Source organism: Monodon monoceros, unplaced genomic scaffold (genome assembly GCF_005190385.1).
Source record: "Monodon monoceros isolate NGI ecotype Baffin Bay Population unplaced genomic scaffold, NGI_Narwhal_1 Super_Scaffold_7, whole genome shotgun sequence".
Lineage (NCBI taxonomy): Eukaryota > Metazoa > Chordata > Mammalia > Artiodactyla > Monodontidae > Monodon > Monodon monoceros.
Window position 1 is genome coordinate 4,155,240 of NW_021703784.1, and position 18,619 is coordinate 4,173,858.

Genomic DNA, 18,619 nt, shown 5'->3' on the forward strand with positions numbered 1-18,619 from the left:
TTTTCTTCCATCTTCAATATTAAAACGGCTACACAAAAATTCACCAATTTTGATAAATTTTTTAAAAATGCATACTCATGGGCTTCCCTGGTGGCACAGCAGTTGAGAGTCCGCCTGCCGACGCAAGGGACACGGGTTCGTGCCCCGGTCCGGGAGGATCCCACATGCCGCGGAGCGGCTAGGCCCATGAGCCATGGCCGCTGAGCCTGCGCGTCCAGAGCCTATGCTCCACAACGGGAGAGGCCACAACAGTGAGAGGCCTGCGTAGCGCCAAAAAAAAAAAAAAAAAAAAAAAAAAAAAGGCATACTCATATGACAGCTGTCACAATACAATCTAACAAAACTGTTTCAAATGAAGTTAAAGACAACTAAGTGCTACTAGAGCCATCTTACGGAAAAAACCAAATGAACTTTTTGGCCAACCCAATATATGCTGCCCTCAGCTGTGTGCTATGTGTTCTGTGCAGTGCCCTGCATACAGTAACTTAATAAATGTCTGCCAATAATGATGACCATGAAGAACTTCAAATGAACCAGCTACCAGGGAAAGTCTTCAACTCTGGAACAAGTTATACCCAAAGGTTCTTTTAAATGTCAATCTGAGATACAGCTAAAAGGATAAAAAAGAGATATCTACTGCATACTGTTTGCATTAAAGAAAAATTAGAAATGTAAATTATAAACAAATAAATGACAGAATTAGAAGACTCTTATTTTTACATAAAACCCTGAAAAGATGGGCAAGTTCAAAGATATGCACGTTATTTGCGGGGGGGGGGGGGGGGTTCTGTCACTAGAAAGCTAATAATTTATACAAATCTCAACTACTTCCAGTGTTTTAAGAAAAAATTATCCTTAAAAACTTAATTCTAGGCGCACCGCGGGCGGGCCAGTGAAGCCAGCGGCCCTGGCACGTGATCCGGGACCAGCTTCGTCACTTGGTGGTTCCATCTGTCTGTCCGTCCATGGGTGCCATCATGGCGGACGCAACCAGTCAGGTGCTCCCGGGCTCTGGTCTCACCATCCTGTCCCAGCCACTCATGTACATGAAGGTGCTCATCCAGGTGGGATATGAGCCTCTTCCTCCAACAACAGAATGAAATATTTTTTGGGCAGCAATTTTATCAGCTTCCTGGTCCTCTCATTATTTATGCTCAGCAATTGCGAGCATCAGTGGGAAGCATGGATTGTTCACAGGCTTAACTCCAAGACTGTGTTCAGGGGTCCTTGGAACTGTGGTCCATGGTAAAGTTTTACAGCATTACCAGGAGTGTGACAAGGCTGAGGAGTCAGGATCTGGAAATGTACAGAAAGAAGTTTCATCTTCCTTTGACCGAGTTATCAAGGAGACAACTCGAGAGGTGATGGCTCATTCTGCTGCTACTCTCATCATACATCCCTTCCACGTGATCACTCTGAGATCTGTGGTACAACTCATTGGCAGAGAATCCAAGTACTGTGGACTTTGTGACTTCCTAGCAACTATCTATCGGGAAGAAGCCATCCTAGGATTTTTTGCAGGTCTTTTTCCTCGCCTCCTAGGTGACAGCATTTCTTTGTGGCTCTGTAACTCACTGGCCTACCTTGTCAATACTTATGCACTGGAAGGTGGGGTTTCCACCATGAATGAAATGAAGAGTTATTCCCAAGCTGTCACAGGATTTTTTTGCCAGTATGTTGACATATCCCTTTGTGCTTGTCTCTAATCTTACGGCTGTCAACAACCGTGGGCTTGCTGGTGGATGCCCTCCCTACTCCCCAGTATATTCTTCTTGGATAGATTGCTGGTGCATGCTACAAAAAGAGGGAAATATGAGCGGAGATAATAGCTTGCTTTCCCGGAAGGTCCCCTATGAGAAGACTTATTGTTGTGACCTAAGAATGTTAATTTGAAGATGTGGGGCAGGGACAGTGACATATCTATAGTCCCAGATGCACAAAATTATGAGAGAAAATGTTGATTTCTATACAGTGTGGTGCGCTTTTTAAATAATCATTTAATCTTGGGAAAATGGGGGAAAAAAACCCTTAATTCTATCATTTTATAAATATTCCTTAGTTCTTTCTACGTAACTGAGCCCACTGTGTGTTCACCTAAGTTCAAAGACTCCAGATCTAGAAAGCACCCAATAAGCACCAACTCCCTCAAACCATGTGCTACTCAACAATAAAATAAGGGCAAAACGCAATAAAGTATTCAAATTACGGTTCCAATACTGCTGCAAACATCCAACCACCGGCTGGCAGGCAGCATTCTCATTCAATAACTCAAAATATTTGTGCATCAGCTTAAGTACTCCAAATTCAGAGTATGGAAGGCAACTAAAAGCGGTGGAAATTGCATATTTAAAAATGCAGGGAGTTCAAACGCCCCAAACCATGAAGGGTGCTGATTCAATTAAAAGTGATGCTGTAAAATATTTTAACGGCTTGGAAAGTTTTTCAATATGTCAAAAGGCAGGAAAACAGCTTATAAACATATAAGGGGGGAATCCATTCTTTCAAAAAACAAAGATGTCCAGAACACAGACTGGGAAAATTTTAAAGTTACTTACCTGGATGGTAAATCACAGTTAATTTCTTTCTGTTTTTTTGTTTTGTTTTGTTTGTTTTTTAGCTTTACCTGTGTTCTCTAGATTTTTCACGATGACCATATATTTTTTCTTTAACACAGGATACACGCTAAGAGTCACCATAATAATCATGTGTAAAACATCAATTTAGAATCTCAGTCTTTTTTCATGAAAGGCTGTAAGAAGTAGCAAATAGGTTCCTGAGATGATACGCACTCAAGTCATAACGTACAACGACTGTAAATCTAAGTTCCATGACCTGATAGTGGTTTGGTAGTGGAGAAAGATGGAAAAATAACCTCAGAAGAGTTTTCTCTTTACTTTCTGATTACTAAGAATCACGTACTGCAAATTTTTGCCTAAATGTTGACTGTTTGGTAACTTCTCCATAAACCTTTGGTGGCCCCATGCTGACCTGAGATATCCCTTCTCCAGGCCTCTGACCAGGCCATCTGTTCTACCAGTTAGCACAAACTTGAGAGCCAGTTCATCACTTACTGATTGTGACCTAGGTCAAGTTAACTTTATCTGTCCACGCCTTGGTTCCTATGTCTGTAAAACAGGGATAACCATAGTATGTGTCTCAGAAGGTAGTTCAAAGGTTTCAGTGAGTACATGTAAAACACTATACATACTAACTGCACCATAAATATAACTATCACTGTTATTATCACTCCAAACACCACCAGAATCTGCCACTCTATTCCTGCTTGTCTATTCTTCTTCCCCAACTACCTAAAATAACACAGCTTCTCTATAAACTCCCAGTAGATATCTGATTTCAAGGGAATTAATTTCCACTTATGGTCAACTAGGTAATTCAGACCAACCCTCCTGATGAGGACAGTTAGAAAAGCAACATAAAATATTTTTCAAAAGCACTTAGTTAGAGACTTCCCTAGTGGTCCAGTAGTTAAGACTCTGCACTCCCAATGCAGGGGGCCTGGGTTCGATCCCTGGTCAGGGAACTAGATCCCACGTGCCGCAAATAAAGATCTCACGTGTCACAATGAAGATCCCACACTCGGCAACAAAGATCCCACGTGTGGCAACTAAGACTCAGCGCAGCCACATAAGTAAATATTTTTTAAAAAGCACTTAGTTAAAGGCAGTGGGGACCTAAAAAGACATCGAAGATTTCCTAGGCCAGTAACCAGAGGAGGATGAAAGTCCAAGGAGATGAATATAGCTCACAGGGCTTTTTTCCTCTGGGGATGATGAAAGATCCTAAAGGGAGTAGCTGAGCAGTGCTTTTAACAGCCTGTAAGGACCAATGGGAAAGGGACTGGAGTCCAGGGGCAGGAGGGAGAGGAGAAAGGAAACATACTTGAAAATACACTAGTGGTTTGGAGTTGGTACCCCAAGGCAGGCTGAACCTAGAAGGGTAATCCAGAATTGACAGGACTTCACAGAGACTGCAGCTCAACTTCCAATCCTCTCAATCCGTGAAATGAGAGATCCTGGATCTCTAGTTCATCAAACTCCAGGTAGAAGCAAATCAAACATTCTCTGGAGTATAACATTAGCCTAGGCCTTAAATTAATCTATAAGCATTTGTGTAAATAAAACGTATGGCTCACAATCAAAAATAACTTGACAAACAAGGAAACAAAATAACATGAATAAATAACCAGCAGAAACAGACAAGAAAAGATCCACAGGGACCCCAAACACAGGAATTACCAGACAGAGACTCCAAGTATACTTGTCATGTTCAAAGACACAAAAGACAAAAATTGAGAATTTCATCTCTGATCTAGGAACAATTAAAAAAAACTATCTTAAATTATAAAACTGAAAACCACAACAACTAAAATTAAGAACTCAATGGATGGGACTTCATGGTAGACTAGATATAGCTGGAGAAATCATTAGTAAGCCAAAAGATGGGTCAAAAGAAAAGCTATCAAATGAGGCATGGAAAAACACACAGGACAGAGTAACAGTGTCTACGATGTTTGTTTTTGGAGTCCTAGAGAAAAGAGAAATAGGCAGAAGCAATATTTAGATACTTAAATACGTAGATAATGGCTGATAATTGTCTAAAACTGATGAAAGACATCAAACCACAGATTCAAGGAGCTCTACAAGCCGAAGACAGTCAGCCTTCCATATCCTCAGATTGTGTATCCATGGATTGAAACTACTCAGGGGAAAAAAAATTCAGAAAATTCATAATAGCAAAACTTGAATTTGCCACGGGCCAACTATTTACATAGCATTTACATTATATTTACAACTATTTACATAGCATTTACATTATACTTATAACTATTTACATAGCATTTACATTGCATTAGGTATTTTAAGTAATCTAGAGATGACTGCAAGTATACAGGAGGATATTGGATGGTTACATGCAAATACTAGAACCATTTCACATAACAGACTTGAGCATCACAGATTTTGGTATTGGGGGTAGGGGTGTCCTGGAACCAATCCCCCAAGGATGGCAAGGGACTATACATTTTTTAAAAATCCAAACCTAGGTACATAGTAAAATTGCTGAAAATCAGATTCAAAGAGAAAATCTAAGTAGTCAGAGATAAGGGACACACTATCTTCAAAGGAACAACACTCTGACAGTTAATTCCAATAAGCTATTGATAATACTGAACACCAAGATATTGACCAGGAATAGAATTAAGAATAAGATCTTTAAAATGATGAAAGAAATTCTATTCCCGATGAACCTATCTTGAAGAAAGGCACTAAAACAGGTATTTGGTGAAAGAATATATGTCACCAGCCAACCTTAAGAAAATTCTAAAGTGTGTTTTGGAAGACAAAAAATTATCCCAAAACGAAGGTCAGAGATACAAAAGGCAGGAAGAATAACAAAGAGAATATGTAAATCTAAATCAGAGGCTTTCAAACTCACTGCATCTTTGAATCACCGGAGGAGTTTTTTTTTTTTTTTTTTACATATTTATTGGAGTATAATTGCTTTACAATGGTGTGTTAGTTTCTGCTTTATAACAAAGTGAATCAGTTATACATATACATATGTTCCCATATCTCCTCCCTATCCCACCCATCCAGGTAGTCACAAAGCACTGAGCTGATCTCCCTGTGCTATGCGGCTGCTTCTCACTAGCTATCTATTTTACACTTGGTAGTGTATATATGTCCATGCCACTCTCTCACTTTGTCACATATCCTCCCCATATCCCCCTCCCCATATCCTCAAGTCCATTCTCTAGTAGGTCTGTGTCTTTATTCCCGTCTTACCCCTAGGTTCTTCATGACATTTTTTTTTCTTATATTCCATATATATGTGTTAGCATACGGTACTTGTCTTTCTCCTGACTTACTTCACTCTGTATGACAGACTCTAGGTCCATCCACCTCACTACAAATAACTCAATTTCGTTTCTTTTTATGGCTGAGTAATATTCCATTGTGTATATGTGCCACATCTTCTTTATCCATTCATCTGATGATGGACACTTAGGTTGTTTCCATCTCCTGGCTATTGTAAATAGAGCTGCAATGAACATTTTGGTACATGACTCTTTCTGAATTATGGTTTTCTCAGGGTATGTGCCCAGCAGTGAAGGATTGCTGGGTCATATGGTAGTTCTATTTTTAGTTTTTTAAGGAACCTCCATACTGTTCTTCATGGTGGCTGTACAAAAATATGGAACACTTCACGAATTTGCGTGTCATCCTTGCACAGGGGCCATGCTAATCTTCTCTGTATCGTTCCAATTTTAGTATATGTGCTGCCGAAGCGAGCACCGGAGGAGTTTTTAAGAAACACTAATGCTTGACACCCTCCCTCAAGAGACCCTGATGAAATCTGTCTGAATTGGAGTGCAGACAATCTGTGTTCTGTAAATGTTCCCCCAGATGATACCAGTGTGCCTCCAAAGTTCATAATCACTGATCTAAATTCATTTGACTGTATAAAACATGGCTTGTATGAGGTCTTCTGGGGTTTGAATGAAATTAACATACATAACAACAATGGCAAAAATGTTGAGAGAGGTTAAATAGAGTTAAAGTGTTCTAATAACCTTCTGCTGAGCAGGAGGAGGGCAAAAATACCAATTAAGACACTGATTAAGTGAAAGATATTGAAATGTCTAAAGTAACCACTAAAGGGAAAACAAAAGATTATACAAATATGTTCCAAAGTAATAGGAGAGAGAAGTAAAATAATAACCACCTCCAAAGGAGTTAAATAAGGGAATAAACATAGCAACCTAAATGTCCATTGATAAGTGAATGAATAAAAATAATATGGTGTACACACACACACACGAATATTATTTAGCTATGAAAAAGGATATCCTACCATTTGCAACAACAACATAACCCGCTTGAGGGGATTACGCTAAGTGAAATAAGTCAGACGGAGCAAGATAAATACTGTATAATCTCACTTATATGTGGACTCTAAAAACACTGAACTTGTAGATATAGAGAAAAGATCACTCATTGTCAGAGGTGGGAAGTGGGGGTTGAGGAGTGGAGGGCGGGCAAAATATGTGAAGATGGTCAAAAGGTACAAACTTCTAGTTATAATATAATAAGTCCTGGGGATGTAATGTACAGCATGGTGACTATAATTAATAACACTGTATTGTATATTTTAAAGTTGCTAAGAGAGTTAATCTTAAAAGTTCTCGGGCTTCCCTGGTGGCGTAGTGGTTGAGAGTCCGCCTGCTGATGCAGGGGACGCGACTTTGTGCCCCGGTCCGGGAAGATCCCACATGCCGTGGAGCGGCTGGGCCCGTGAGCCATGGCCACTGAGCCTGCGCATCCAGAGCCTGTGCTCCACAACGGGAGAGGCCACAACAGTGAGAGGCCCGCGTACCGCAAAAAAAAAAAAAAAAAAGTTCTCATCACACACACATGAAAATATGTAACTATCAGTGGTGATGGATGTTAACTAGTCTTACTGTGGTGATCATTTCACAACACATACAGATATCAAATCATTATGTTGTGCACCTGAAACTAATATAATGTTGTGTGTCAATTACACTTCAATTTGAAAAAAAAGAAACGTAAGAACCAGCAGAGCAAACAAAAAACACTAAATATGAAGGTAGATGAAAACCCAAATACTTTAGCAATCACATTAAATGTAAATGGACTAAATATTCCAGTAAAAGACAAACACTGTCTCCTAAGTAAACAAAAGAAAAATCAACCATAAACACATCTAAAACACAAAGATGGAAATAGTAGACAAAGTACTGATAAAGGCAAAAACCTTACTGGAGATAACAAGGGAAACTATAACTCTGAGAAGTCCAATTCCTGAGGAATAGATAGCAATTTTAAATCTGTATGCACCTAATGACAGCCTCAAAATAAGCAAAGCAAAACTTGTCAGAATAACAAGGAGAAAAACAACTTTCCCAAAATCACAGTGGGAGATTTGTGTGTGTGTGTGTGTGTGTGTGTGTGTGACAGTGGGAGATTTTTAACATACCTTTCTCAATAAAAGAAAAAAAGAAGATTTAAAAAATCATAAGAATAAAGATCTGAACAACATGAAAACAGCATGATCAGAATACATATAAAACACTGGAAGTAACAACTACAGAATAAACATTTTCTCTATGCACACAACAAAAATTCTATCATAAACTAGGTCATAAAGCAAGTCTCAATAAATTTCAAAAACCTAAAATCATACAGACTAATTCTCTGACCACAATGCAGTTAACTTAGAAATAAACAGCAAAAAGACAACCAGATAATCTCCACATCTTTGGAAATTAAGAAGTGTACTTCTAAATTACCTGAGTAAAAAAATTAAATCACAACGGAAAAATCTATTTTTTTACTTGAATTATAATGCAAACATTATATATCAAAACTTGCCTGTCGTTTAATGGTACAAATTTGTAAACAGCAGATAAACTCTGGAGATCTAACATTCAGCACAGTGATTACAGTCAACATACTGTTTTATAAACTTCAAAGTTGCTAAAAGACTAGATCTTAATAGCTCTCACCACCAAAAAGAAATTATAATTATGTTTGATAGAGGTATTAGCAGCAATGGTACAATGGTAAACATACTGCAATATAAAAATGTATCAAATCAGAACACTGTACACCGTAAACTTACACAATGTTATACTCAATTATATCTCGTTTTTTTAAAATAAAAGGAAAGAAATAAAACTGTCACAATTCACAGAATATACTCAGAAATTTTCAAAATTACAGATAAATTATTAGAATTAGTACACAAGCTTAGCAAGACTGCTGAATACATGATCAATTTGAAAATATCAACTTCATTTCAACAACCACAACAAAATGACAACTTTAAGATGCCATTTACAATAGCATTTAAAAACATCAAATATCTATATAGCTAAATCTAACATAAGATGTACAAGATCTCTATGAAAAAAGCTATAAACACTGAGAGCAATTAGAGAGGACCTAAATAAAGGTATATGCCATGTTTCTGGGTTGGAAGACTCAGTATTGGAAAAATGTCTATTTTTCCCAATTCAACTACAGACTGAATGCAATCGAATCTAAATTCCAACAAGTGTTTTTGGCTAAATGTGGCAAATGTAAATGGAAAGAAAAGGGTTAAAGAATAGTCAAGACATTACTGAAGACAACCAAGGCAGAAGGGCTTGCTCTAGTAGTTATAAAACCTTGTTATAGGGACTTCCCTGATGGCACAGTGGTTAAGAATCTGCCTGCCAATTCCAGGACATGGGTTCAAGCCCTGGTCCGGGAAGATCCCACATGCCACGGAGCAACTAACCCCGTGCGCCACAACTACTGAGCCTGCACTCTAGAGCCTGAGAGCCACAACTACTGAGCCCGTGCTCCTAGAGCCTATGCTCCACAACAAGAGAAGCCACCGCAATGAGAAGCCTGCGCACTGCAACAAAGAGTAGCCCCTGCTCGCCACAACTAGAGAAAGCCCGCACACAACAACGAAGACCCAACGCAGCCAAAAACATAAATAAATAAATAAAATTATTTAAAAAACAAAAAAACCTTATTATAAAGTACAGTCATTAAGACAGAGTGGACTTGGTACAGGGATAGAGAAGAGATCAATGGATTAGGAGAGCCCAGAAATAGACTCACCCATACAGAGATATTAATTAACAACAAAGGTGGCATGGAAGAACAGAAGGGAAAGGAGACCTTTACAATAAATGGTGCAAGTTGGATAGCCATACGGAAAAAAAAAAAATAATACACAACAATAAAATACACAACAATCAGTTCCAGGTAAACTGTAGCTCCAAATGTGACAGGCGAAACAAAAGGCCCCTGGTAGGCAACAGGAGAATAACTATGTCCTCAGGGTGAATTAGACATTAAACTTAAGAACTTCCTCTAAAGACATCATTAAGAATAGCGTAAAAAGGCAAGCAGCAGAGAGGACAGTATTATCTCAATAGCCTCAAACCAGAAACATTCCAAATGTCCATCAACAGTAGAACAAATTGTGGTTTCTTCATACATTGGAATACTATACAGCTGTGAAAACAAGCGAACCACAGCTATGCTCATCAATCCAAATGACCCTCAAAAACATGTTCAGTGAAAGAAGCCAGATACTCAATATATACTGAAAGATTCCATTTCTATAAAGTGAGAAAACAGGAAAAACTAAACTACAGTGTTTAGGGATGAACGCTTGGGTGGTAAAACTATAAAAAAGAAAAGCAAGACATAATCACCATAGAAGTCGGGATAATAGTTGGGGGAGAGGGAGGGGGATGGGGAAGTGGGGGACGGGAATGTTCTATTTCTTGACCTTGGCAGTGGTCACACGAGTATGTTTTATGAAAATACACTGAGCTATAACTTTTTTTCCTTTGTGTATTTAAATTTTTAAAAGCTCAAAAAATTCCAGGCTTGAGATGGGGGTGGAGAGGGCTGCAATGTTGCCTTGAGTGCTTGGCACCTTCATGAGCACAGGGCTACCCTTACTTCCAGTTCAAATATCTTAACATTGTTACCTTCTAAAATCACCCTAATATGCTCAAACAACTAGCACTCTGCACTGATAAATATTTATTACAACTCTAAGAGCCTGGGTAAATTTCTTTGGAATCCAGAGAGATGAAAGGGGTCTCTCTCAACACGAAAACATGAGTGGGAATGCTGAATTCCCAACTCAAGGTAAGAGTTACTTCTGGAAAGGAAGGTTAATGGGATGGGGGATAGTTCAAAGGAGGCCTAACAATGTTTTATTTCTCTACTGATGATGTTTTAGTTCTTTAAAAAAAAAACAAAACAACCAGGCTAAAGCAAATACAGAAAGTGCTAAAATTTAACAAAACTGGGTGGTGGATATGAGTATCTTTTATATATTTACTATACTATGTTGGTCATGTTCAAAATTAAAGGGTCCTATACTCTTCACACTCTTACTGGCTCATTTCTCCAGGTAAAAATTCTGCTTCAGCCTAGGTAAGTCATCTATTTAGCCTTCCAGAGCCAATATATAAAAATCTGACAATGCTTACATTCTTCACCAACACTAAATCCCATGTTTTCTTCTTCTCTAGGCTAATTACCTCCCTTACAAATTTTCACATACTTCTCCATGCCTGCCTTTCTGTTCTGGACGGCAATATCCCTCAAAAGGACGTGCCGAGATCCCGATAAATCACCTGAGAGGTTCCTGTGAGGTCTCAATTTCACCAGCAAACCTTTAACTCACAGATCATTTAGGTAAGAATAAATTCATTCTTTTTCTTTCCAGTCAGCTTAGCTATATAACCTCCCAAACAGATAAATGACCTGGTAGCAGACATTGGGTTGCTATCTACCCAACATTCACAGCCCGCTTCTCCAACAGAACCCAGTGTGCAGTCTAAGCCTATCACAGCACCACCATCCCCTCCCCACCCATGACTGGTGTGGCTGGAAGCACCTGATATAATTCTGTACAGTAAGACTTGAGGGGTCTTGTGCTGATGTGCTCTGAGAAAGCCCCACAATCCCCTGGACGTTATCAAATCAAAGCACGTGCTCTGAAACTGCAACAGCCATTCTGCAGCCACAGGAGGCGTGAGGCTGAGGAAGGCAGAGTAGAAAGGTTGTGCTGAGCTGCTCAATTAACCCACACCACAGGTGCCCCACTCTAAATGCTGATTGACTTTTTTCTGGACCACAATCTTATTCCAGTCATACTGGTTACTGTGTCAGCCTCTGCCTAATAGTTTGTCTACCAACTAGGCCAGTGATCATAAATGTGGTGCCAGTAACCTTTTCTCTTCCAAATAATCCCATACACTGATTTTGGTAAGATTCCCCACAAGTGGTCACCGTTTCTTTCCTTAAAATTTGTTATCAGAATACAAAGATAGGGACTTCCCTCGTGGCGCAGTGGTTAAGAATCCTCCTACCAATGCAGGGGACACGGGTTCCAGCCCTGGTGCGGGAAGATCCCACATGCCGCGGAGCAACTAGGCCCGTGAGCCACAACTACTGAGCCTGCGCTCTAGAGCCCACGTGCCGCAACTACTGAAGCCCACGCGCCTGGAGCCCGTGCTCCGCAACAAGAGAAGCCACCGCAATGAGATGCCCGCGCACCTTAAAGAAGAGTAGCCCCCGCTCGCCGCAACTAGAGGAAGCCCGCGCGCAGCAACAAAGACCCAACGCAGCCAAAAAAAAAGAGAACTTGCATGTTATATTAAAAAGCATTAGACGTTTTTTAAAACCTATGGAAAATGTAAAAAGGCAAAGTCCCCTGTAATTACATCCTTCAAAGATAACCACTGTTAGCAGTTTGGCATATATTGATTCATGATAATATTACAACATCTATGAAATTAGTTTCTTTTAAAGAAAATATTCACATCAGGTTTTTTGATAGTGGAGAAAACAGGTAGACCGGAGTAAAAAGAAATCTGCAACCAAAACACCCTGATATAGAAGAAAGAGCGCACGACAGACTCAGAATACGACAGACCAATTTTCACCCTGGCCCTGCTGCACTGCCTTGAACCCTCCGCCTCGCCCGACTCCCATTTTAGGTATGGATACGAATACCTACTTCACCAGACTTTTGGGGGCTTACATAAGATAATGTCCCCAAATGAGTTCCGTTGGCTTTTTGTTTACTGGAGTTTGTTTTTCTCTACCTGCACATAAAAATCCCCTGGGGAGCCTGTGACAATGAGAATCCCAGATATCCTCAATGAGAATCTCTGGGGATAGGGCCTGGAAATCACATCACGCAAGTGCACTGCAGCGGAAAAGGCCCTACGCACAGTTGCTTTTATTACTGCACTGTTTAGCATCTAACACAGAACCTGGTAGCAGTGTTCAACAAACACTAGTGGGATGAATAACAAATGAAAAGTTGTATTTTAAAAATAGACTATAGTTATGTTTCAAAAAGTTTCATTAAAAAAAGCCTTATGATGCTTATGTAAGAAAATTTCTCTCGGCAATAAAGTAGTTATTAGTTGTACTTGATACAAAGGACTGGAACTTGTTTCTATTTGAATGCGCCTACATGGTTCACTTTCCATCCTAGGACATAAATCAAGGTACACTATACGAAATTTAATTAAGAGTCAAGGTAATCTAGTTTATCTCACTAAAAAAACAACTCATGAAAATTGGATTATGGGCGATTTTGAATTCTCAAATGGCCTCCCTCCACAGACTTTACAGTTACTGTACAAAAATGTATCCCTACTTTTTATCACACAGAAAACTATTCTCTTTCAGTAGTTCATTTTAGAACAATTCAAAATACTAATTGTTAGGTACCAGCTTCAATACGCAATTTATGTATCACTTTGATAAAATGTATGTACCTGAGAGCTCTAGGATACACACCACACCAAAACGTTTACAGTGAGATTTCCCTGGACAACACAATCTCAGATTATTTTTCATTTCTTATTGTTCAAATGCATTTTAAATTTTTACAATGAATATGCACTCCCTATATAATTTTTTTATTTTAAAAAAAAGTGCAAAAGCCCAAGAATTCAGTAGGAGAAATATAATTAAGGAATCCTGAAAGGTTAAGTTTTGATTTTCCAGAGTTGAAACAATTATCAGATAAGTCAAAAATATGATTTTTATATTTGGAAAAAAATTAACCCTTCACATATTATTGCCAAGAATTCTAAAGCTCTTTAACAAACAAACAAAAACATGCTTTCAAATGCTATGAAGGACATTATTGGTTCAACTGGCAAAATGGAATACAGACAGCAGACTTGATCAAAGTATTGTATCAAAGTTAAATTTCTTTAAGCTGATAACTGTACTAAGATTATGTAGGACAACTTCCTTGGTTCTTAGGAAATACTCACTGAAGTTTTCAGGGGTAGAGGGACATGATGTATGCAACCTGCTCTCAAAACGGTTCAGCAAAAAATACGTAATAACAAAATGAATGAAAAAGCAAATGCTGAATAGGAGAAATGTTAAATTGATGAATCTGGGTAAAGGGTATAAGAGCTGTTCGTACAATTTTTATAATTTTTTGTAAGTTTGAAGTTATTTCTAAATAAAAATTCTAATTGAAAAAAGGTAACAGAAAAATATTCAAAATTGTTCTTAAGATCATACTGGACCAACTTCAAGCAAGATTTTATTGGGGGAAAAAACAGCAACGTATTTAAAAATTGTGCTCATAAAAACACTCACGCAGCACCAACCTTAAGCAAGAAATTAAATTAGTATTGTCCAGTAGATATGAGTTACATATGTTGTATTTTCTAGAAGACACATTAAAATTAGAAGAAACAGGTGAAACTAATTTTAATATATTTTACTTAGCCAATGTGTAAAATATTATCATTTCAATACGATCAATATGAAAATTATAAATGAGTTATTTTACTAGTTTTTTCATACTAAGTCTTCAAAATTTGGTGTGCATTTTACACCTACAGTACACCTCAATTCAGATGCTAAATTTTCACAAGAAATACTGGATCTGCATTTAGATTTCATAAAATGTATCAAATAGTTCAAAAAGCAGACTCATACCAAGTTGTTTCAAACACAGATAAATGTTTTCCAATCACCGAATAGAGTATTTGTTTTTAAATATAAATTAGCTAAAATTAAATACAATGGAAAGTTCATTCCTCAATCACAATAGCCACACTGCAAGTGGCTACACTGTGGGACAGCCCAGCTTTAAAGGATGAAACAAAAGCCCGCGAGAGGAGGGCTTGATTTGCCAAAACTCAGCTCATCACATTGATCAAACGATTTTAACATGGTTATGAGGTTAACAGGCTGATGTTCCTATCAGAGGCATTGGTATCTGTCCAGGTCATAATGTGACATCCCCTCCACCACCAATCAAAAATATCAGCACAAAGCTTCTTGATCCTCTGCCTCAGACGTCATACGTTGAGTTTCCTGAAAATTGACTATCAAAGGGCCCATTTTAAAATGTGGTGGAATGAACTGGCTCTCAGAAGCCTCAATGTCCACTGTACAGAGTGCAGAATTTCAGCACAAATACCATCTGAGAATCCCACATGGGAGCAGGCCCACGACTGAACTTGTCTCAGATTTAACAGAGGAAGTGACCCTGAGTACAGAGACTTTTTTTCTTTTAAACAGGTGTAAGAGATTAATTCAGTCAACACCAAGCAACACTCAAGACTGGCCAATCAATAATTCTGTGCCAAGCAATTTGATCAGGGATTTGGCTAGAATCCTTTTGGCTCATCTCAATAAGGACCATCCCAAAGCGAATCCTGATTTAGGCCATTCTCATCTACATCAAGGCTTAGGCAGTCCTTTGCCTGAAAGCAAATAAACTAAATCAAATTATATACATATGAAGGAAATGCTGCCTCTTGCACAAAAGGAAAAACCATTTGAAAGGTAATTTAGCAAGTATGGGCAAAAACACAGTTCCAAAGAAGAGAAGTTTCATAACAAAGCATTCAAAAACCATTTTAGGGAAATGTCTAATGCCTACTTTCTGTCTAGCCAGACTTTCCGATTGAACAATAATGTGGGTAATAATCAAATTTAATCCACAACAGCTAATTCTGATATTGTTCATTTCTCTTTCTCTGTAGGCATCAAGTATTAATATTCCATTTAAACCTGAAAGGAAGATGTACTTTAAAATTGATGGACCCTTTTTTGTGAATTCACTAGTGCCTGACGTTACTCGTACCTCTGGGAAGTGAGGTAAAAGTGTGAACAATGGTTTTTGACATCCTGACCTAAGAGTTAAATTCTATGTTCCATACAAAATCTTCTTCCTTCCCCTCCCATCCCAATGATCTAGCTTGCTTCCCTGCGACACCATACTGGAGACCACAGATATAAATCCAACTAACCACTGTGTGGCAACGAAAATAATCCTAATCTAAAAGCATGCGTATATAAACATTAACTATTTCTACTTAAAACTTCTCCCCCCCCCCGGCCCCCCAAGAATCAAAGCTTTAAGCAGGATGAATACAAACGTTTTAAGCCGTTCCATCGGAGGTTCGTTCTTGATTAGATTTATTCTAATCGTGGAAATATTTACACGTTCTGCAGAAGAACACGTTCTAACTGTGGGTTTTTATTAGAAACTTCTCAGTCAATGCCTAGGTAATCAAATCCAGTTTCACTTCTCTCTGAAATTAGCCAACCACGCAGAAATCCAGTGTAATTTTTAAAATAGCGAAGAGGGGAAATAAACTACACACCCCAAACATTCCAGTCCGACAGTTCAAGCACTATTTCGAGAAGGCAAGTAAAATTAAAGTCCCACGTCTCCCTCAGGAACAGAAAGGTTTCTGGGAAGCGGCCACGTCCAGGCCACCCTGCAGGACCCACGGACCTCAGCAACCCCGCCTGTCCCCGCGGCCCGACCCCAGCGAATCACCCAGGAGGCCCGGGCGCTGGAACATCCTCCCGGCACAGAGATGGCACGGGGTTATCAGGTGCAGAAAAACTACTTACACCAAAAAAGTACGATTAGACAAGAGTTTTTACAACGTATTCACGGGTACCGCGTCCCTGCTCGCTGAAACCCACCACAAAAGGGAGCAACACCAGCAGCAGAGAGGGGTTTCCCCTTGTTTATTGGACTCAGGCAAACGGCTATATTTAACAATTCCTCCCGAAGGCCCGATGCCAGCGCGCAGGATCTGGAGCGAGAGGCACACAGGCAGGAGAGGGCACACCCGCTGCGGGGTTGCGGAGCTTCTCCGGTGCAGCCCAAGAGGCGCTCGCCCCGCACCGCGGCACTCCCCCGGCGCCGAGCCGGGACGCCCGCATCCCCGCGGCTCGGCCCACCTCGCCAACAAAGGCCGCATCCGCCGCTCCCTGGTGGGAAGCTCCGGCCCCCCGCGGGGAGCGCGCTGCCCGCCCCAGCCCGGGGCCAGGGTCTGCACAGCCGCCCCCGGAGCGAGCCCAGCCGCACCGGGTCTCGGGCTGCGGGCCGCCCCAGGGCGCACGGCAGAGGCTCGCGTGGTCCCGGGGGAGGGCGGGGTGGGCGTCTGGGCGGCGCGGGGTCCCCAGAGAATGTGGCGCCGCCGCGGGCGGGATGGGGGCTGGGGCGGCCGAGGCTGCCCGCCGCCCCCCGCAACCCCGATGCCTTTCATTTGGCCTCTGCGGCGTCGGAGGCAGCCCGACCTCCAGCGCTAAACGCTGTGCCAAGCAGGTGCGGGCGGGGGAGGCGCGCCAGACCCGCTGCAGCGCCGGACCACCCCCACCGCCCCCACGCGACGCGCTCCCCGCCCGGCCCGAACCCCACGGCCCGCCCGCCAGCAGGCCGCGCTCCCTCGCGGGCGCAGGAAAAAGGGCTCGGGCGCTCGCCCGGTGCCCACCTCAATGTAGCCAGCCAGAGCCGCGGCGGGCGCCGTGAGCCCGAGCAGCAGCAGGACCAGGAGTTTGCCCGTGGCCGCGGCGGCCGCGGTCCCGGTGGCCGCCATCCCTCGCCGGGTCGCTCTAGCGCTCGGCGCTCAAGCTCACACACTCGGATTCCGGAGCTCTCCCTACCGCGACCCAGAAGCATCTGAAGCCCGTTCGCCGCCGCCCCGGGGGATTTACACCGACCGGAACTGACTTCACAAAACCACGCCCTCCATATCCAGCGTCCAATACTGGCCCGCAGAACCGCCGCAAGACACCGCCCCTTGTTCAGCCCAGATCCAACCAGGGGACGGAAGGGTCCGCACCTCCCGCCGCCGCAGCCGTGCTCCCCCGCCAGGCCCCTCCCCCAGCCGCTGACGCCCCGCCCCCGCCGGGACCCCGAGGCCCAGAGACGCGGGGGTGTACGCGGGGGTGTGCGCAGGGTGGGTGGGGGCCCGCAGCTCGGCCCGGGCGGGGGCGCGCTTCGGCCTCTGGAACGGTGCACTGTTGTCTGCCCGCAATGCGACCGTCTGTTCGCCTGCAGCGGCCTGATACGGACACGCCCCACTCCCCGCCCCTGCGGGGTATTTTCCAGATTCCTCTGGGTACCGCCCTCTTTGGGGTTCTGAAAATGATTTTATTAAAAACAGGATAAAAAAAAACAACAGGATGAATTGTTCCGAGTCCAGGCAGGTTTGCAGAAGGCCCTCCCCCCGGGCAGAGGAAGGGCTGCCATGAGACAGCTTTCCTCTGCTTCGACCCCGCGCAGGGCGCGCCCCTTCCCAGCGCGCTGCCGGCCCGGAGCCGGCTTCGCCCTTTCCTCGCCGCTCCGCCCGGCCGTGTTTCCACGCTTTTGACCTCTGTTTCTTAGGCCTCATCCCTCCTGTTCCTTACCAGTGGCCACTAGAGCCCGGGATAGCTTCCTCCCACTGGAGACCAGTAGTGCAAGGAAAACGTTGACTTCAAAGCCCAGGTCCCCTTCCTCGTGTATTTTAGGAAAAGATCATTTTTCTTTTTTTCTCCAGTTTAAGATCACTAGCAAGAGACCTGCTTCTCTCTGCCTTCTTGCTCTGCTGCGTTTCCACTTTCAGTCGGGAAACATTCTGCTGCCCGGGTTCACAGCTGGCACGGCCTCGCCGCGGCTGGGGCGCCTCCGGCTTTGTTTCCTTTCAATAGCCTTGAGATTTATGGACCACCCTCTCCATAGTCCTTGCTAGTTTCCAGATGAATAAAGAGCAGGGTCT

The 18,619-nt window shown here is 42.1% G+C and overlaps 1 protein-coding gene, 1 non-coding gene and 1 pseudogene across 5 annotated transcripts in view; 1 reads left to right on the plus strand and 2 right to left on the minus strand.

The window, feature by feature from the left end:
* Positions 1-17,551, minus strand: part of APLP2 (amyloid beta precursor like protein 2) — a 72,278-nt gene extending 54,727 nt beyond the window's left edge. For all 4 annotated transcript variants that reach the window (XM_029207400.1, XM_029207399.1, XM_029207398.1 and 1 more), the window contains exon 1: positions 17,351-17,551. In XM_029207400.1, coding sequence (XP_029063233.1) covers positions 17,351-17,455 — 105 coding nt within the window. In that variant the 5' untranslated portion in view covers positions 17,456-17,551. The remainder of the gene's footprint in view (positions 1-17,350) is intronic.
* LOC114886643 lies at positions 1,090-1,906 on the plus strand (annotated as a pseudogene).
* On the minus strand, positions 6,208-6,314 carry LOC114887861. Its single transcript, XR_003791622.1, has one exon. It is a non-coding gene; the product is annotated as a U6 spliceosomal RNA (small nuclear RNA).
* Positions 17,552-18,619: the final 1,068 nt, after the last annotated feature.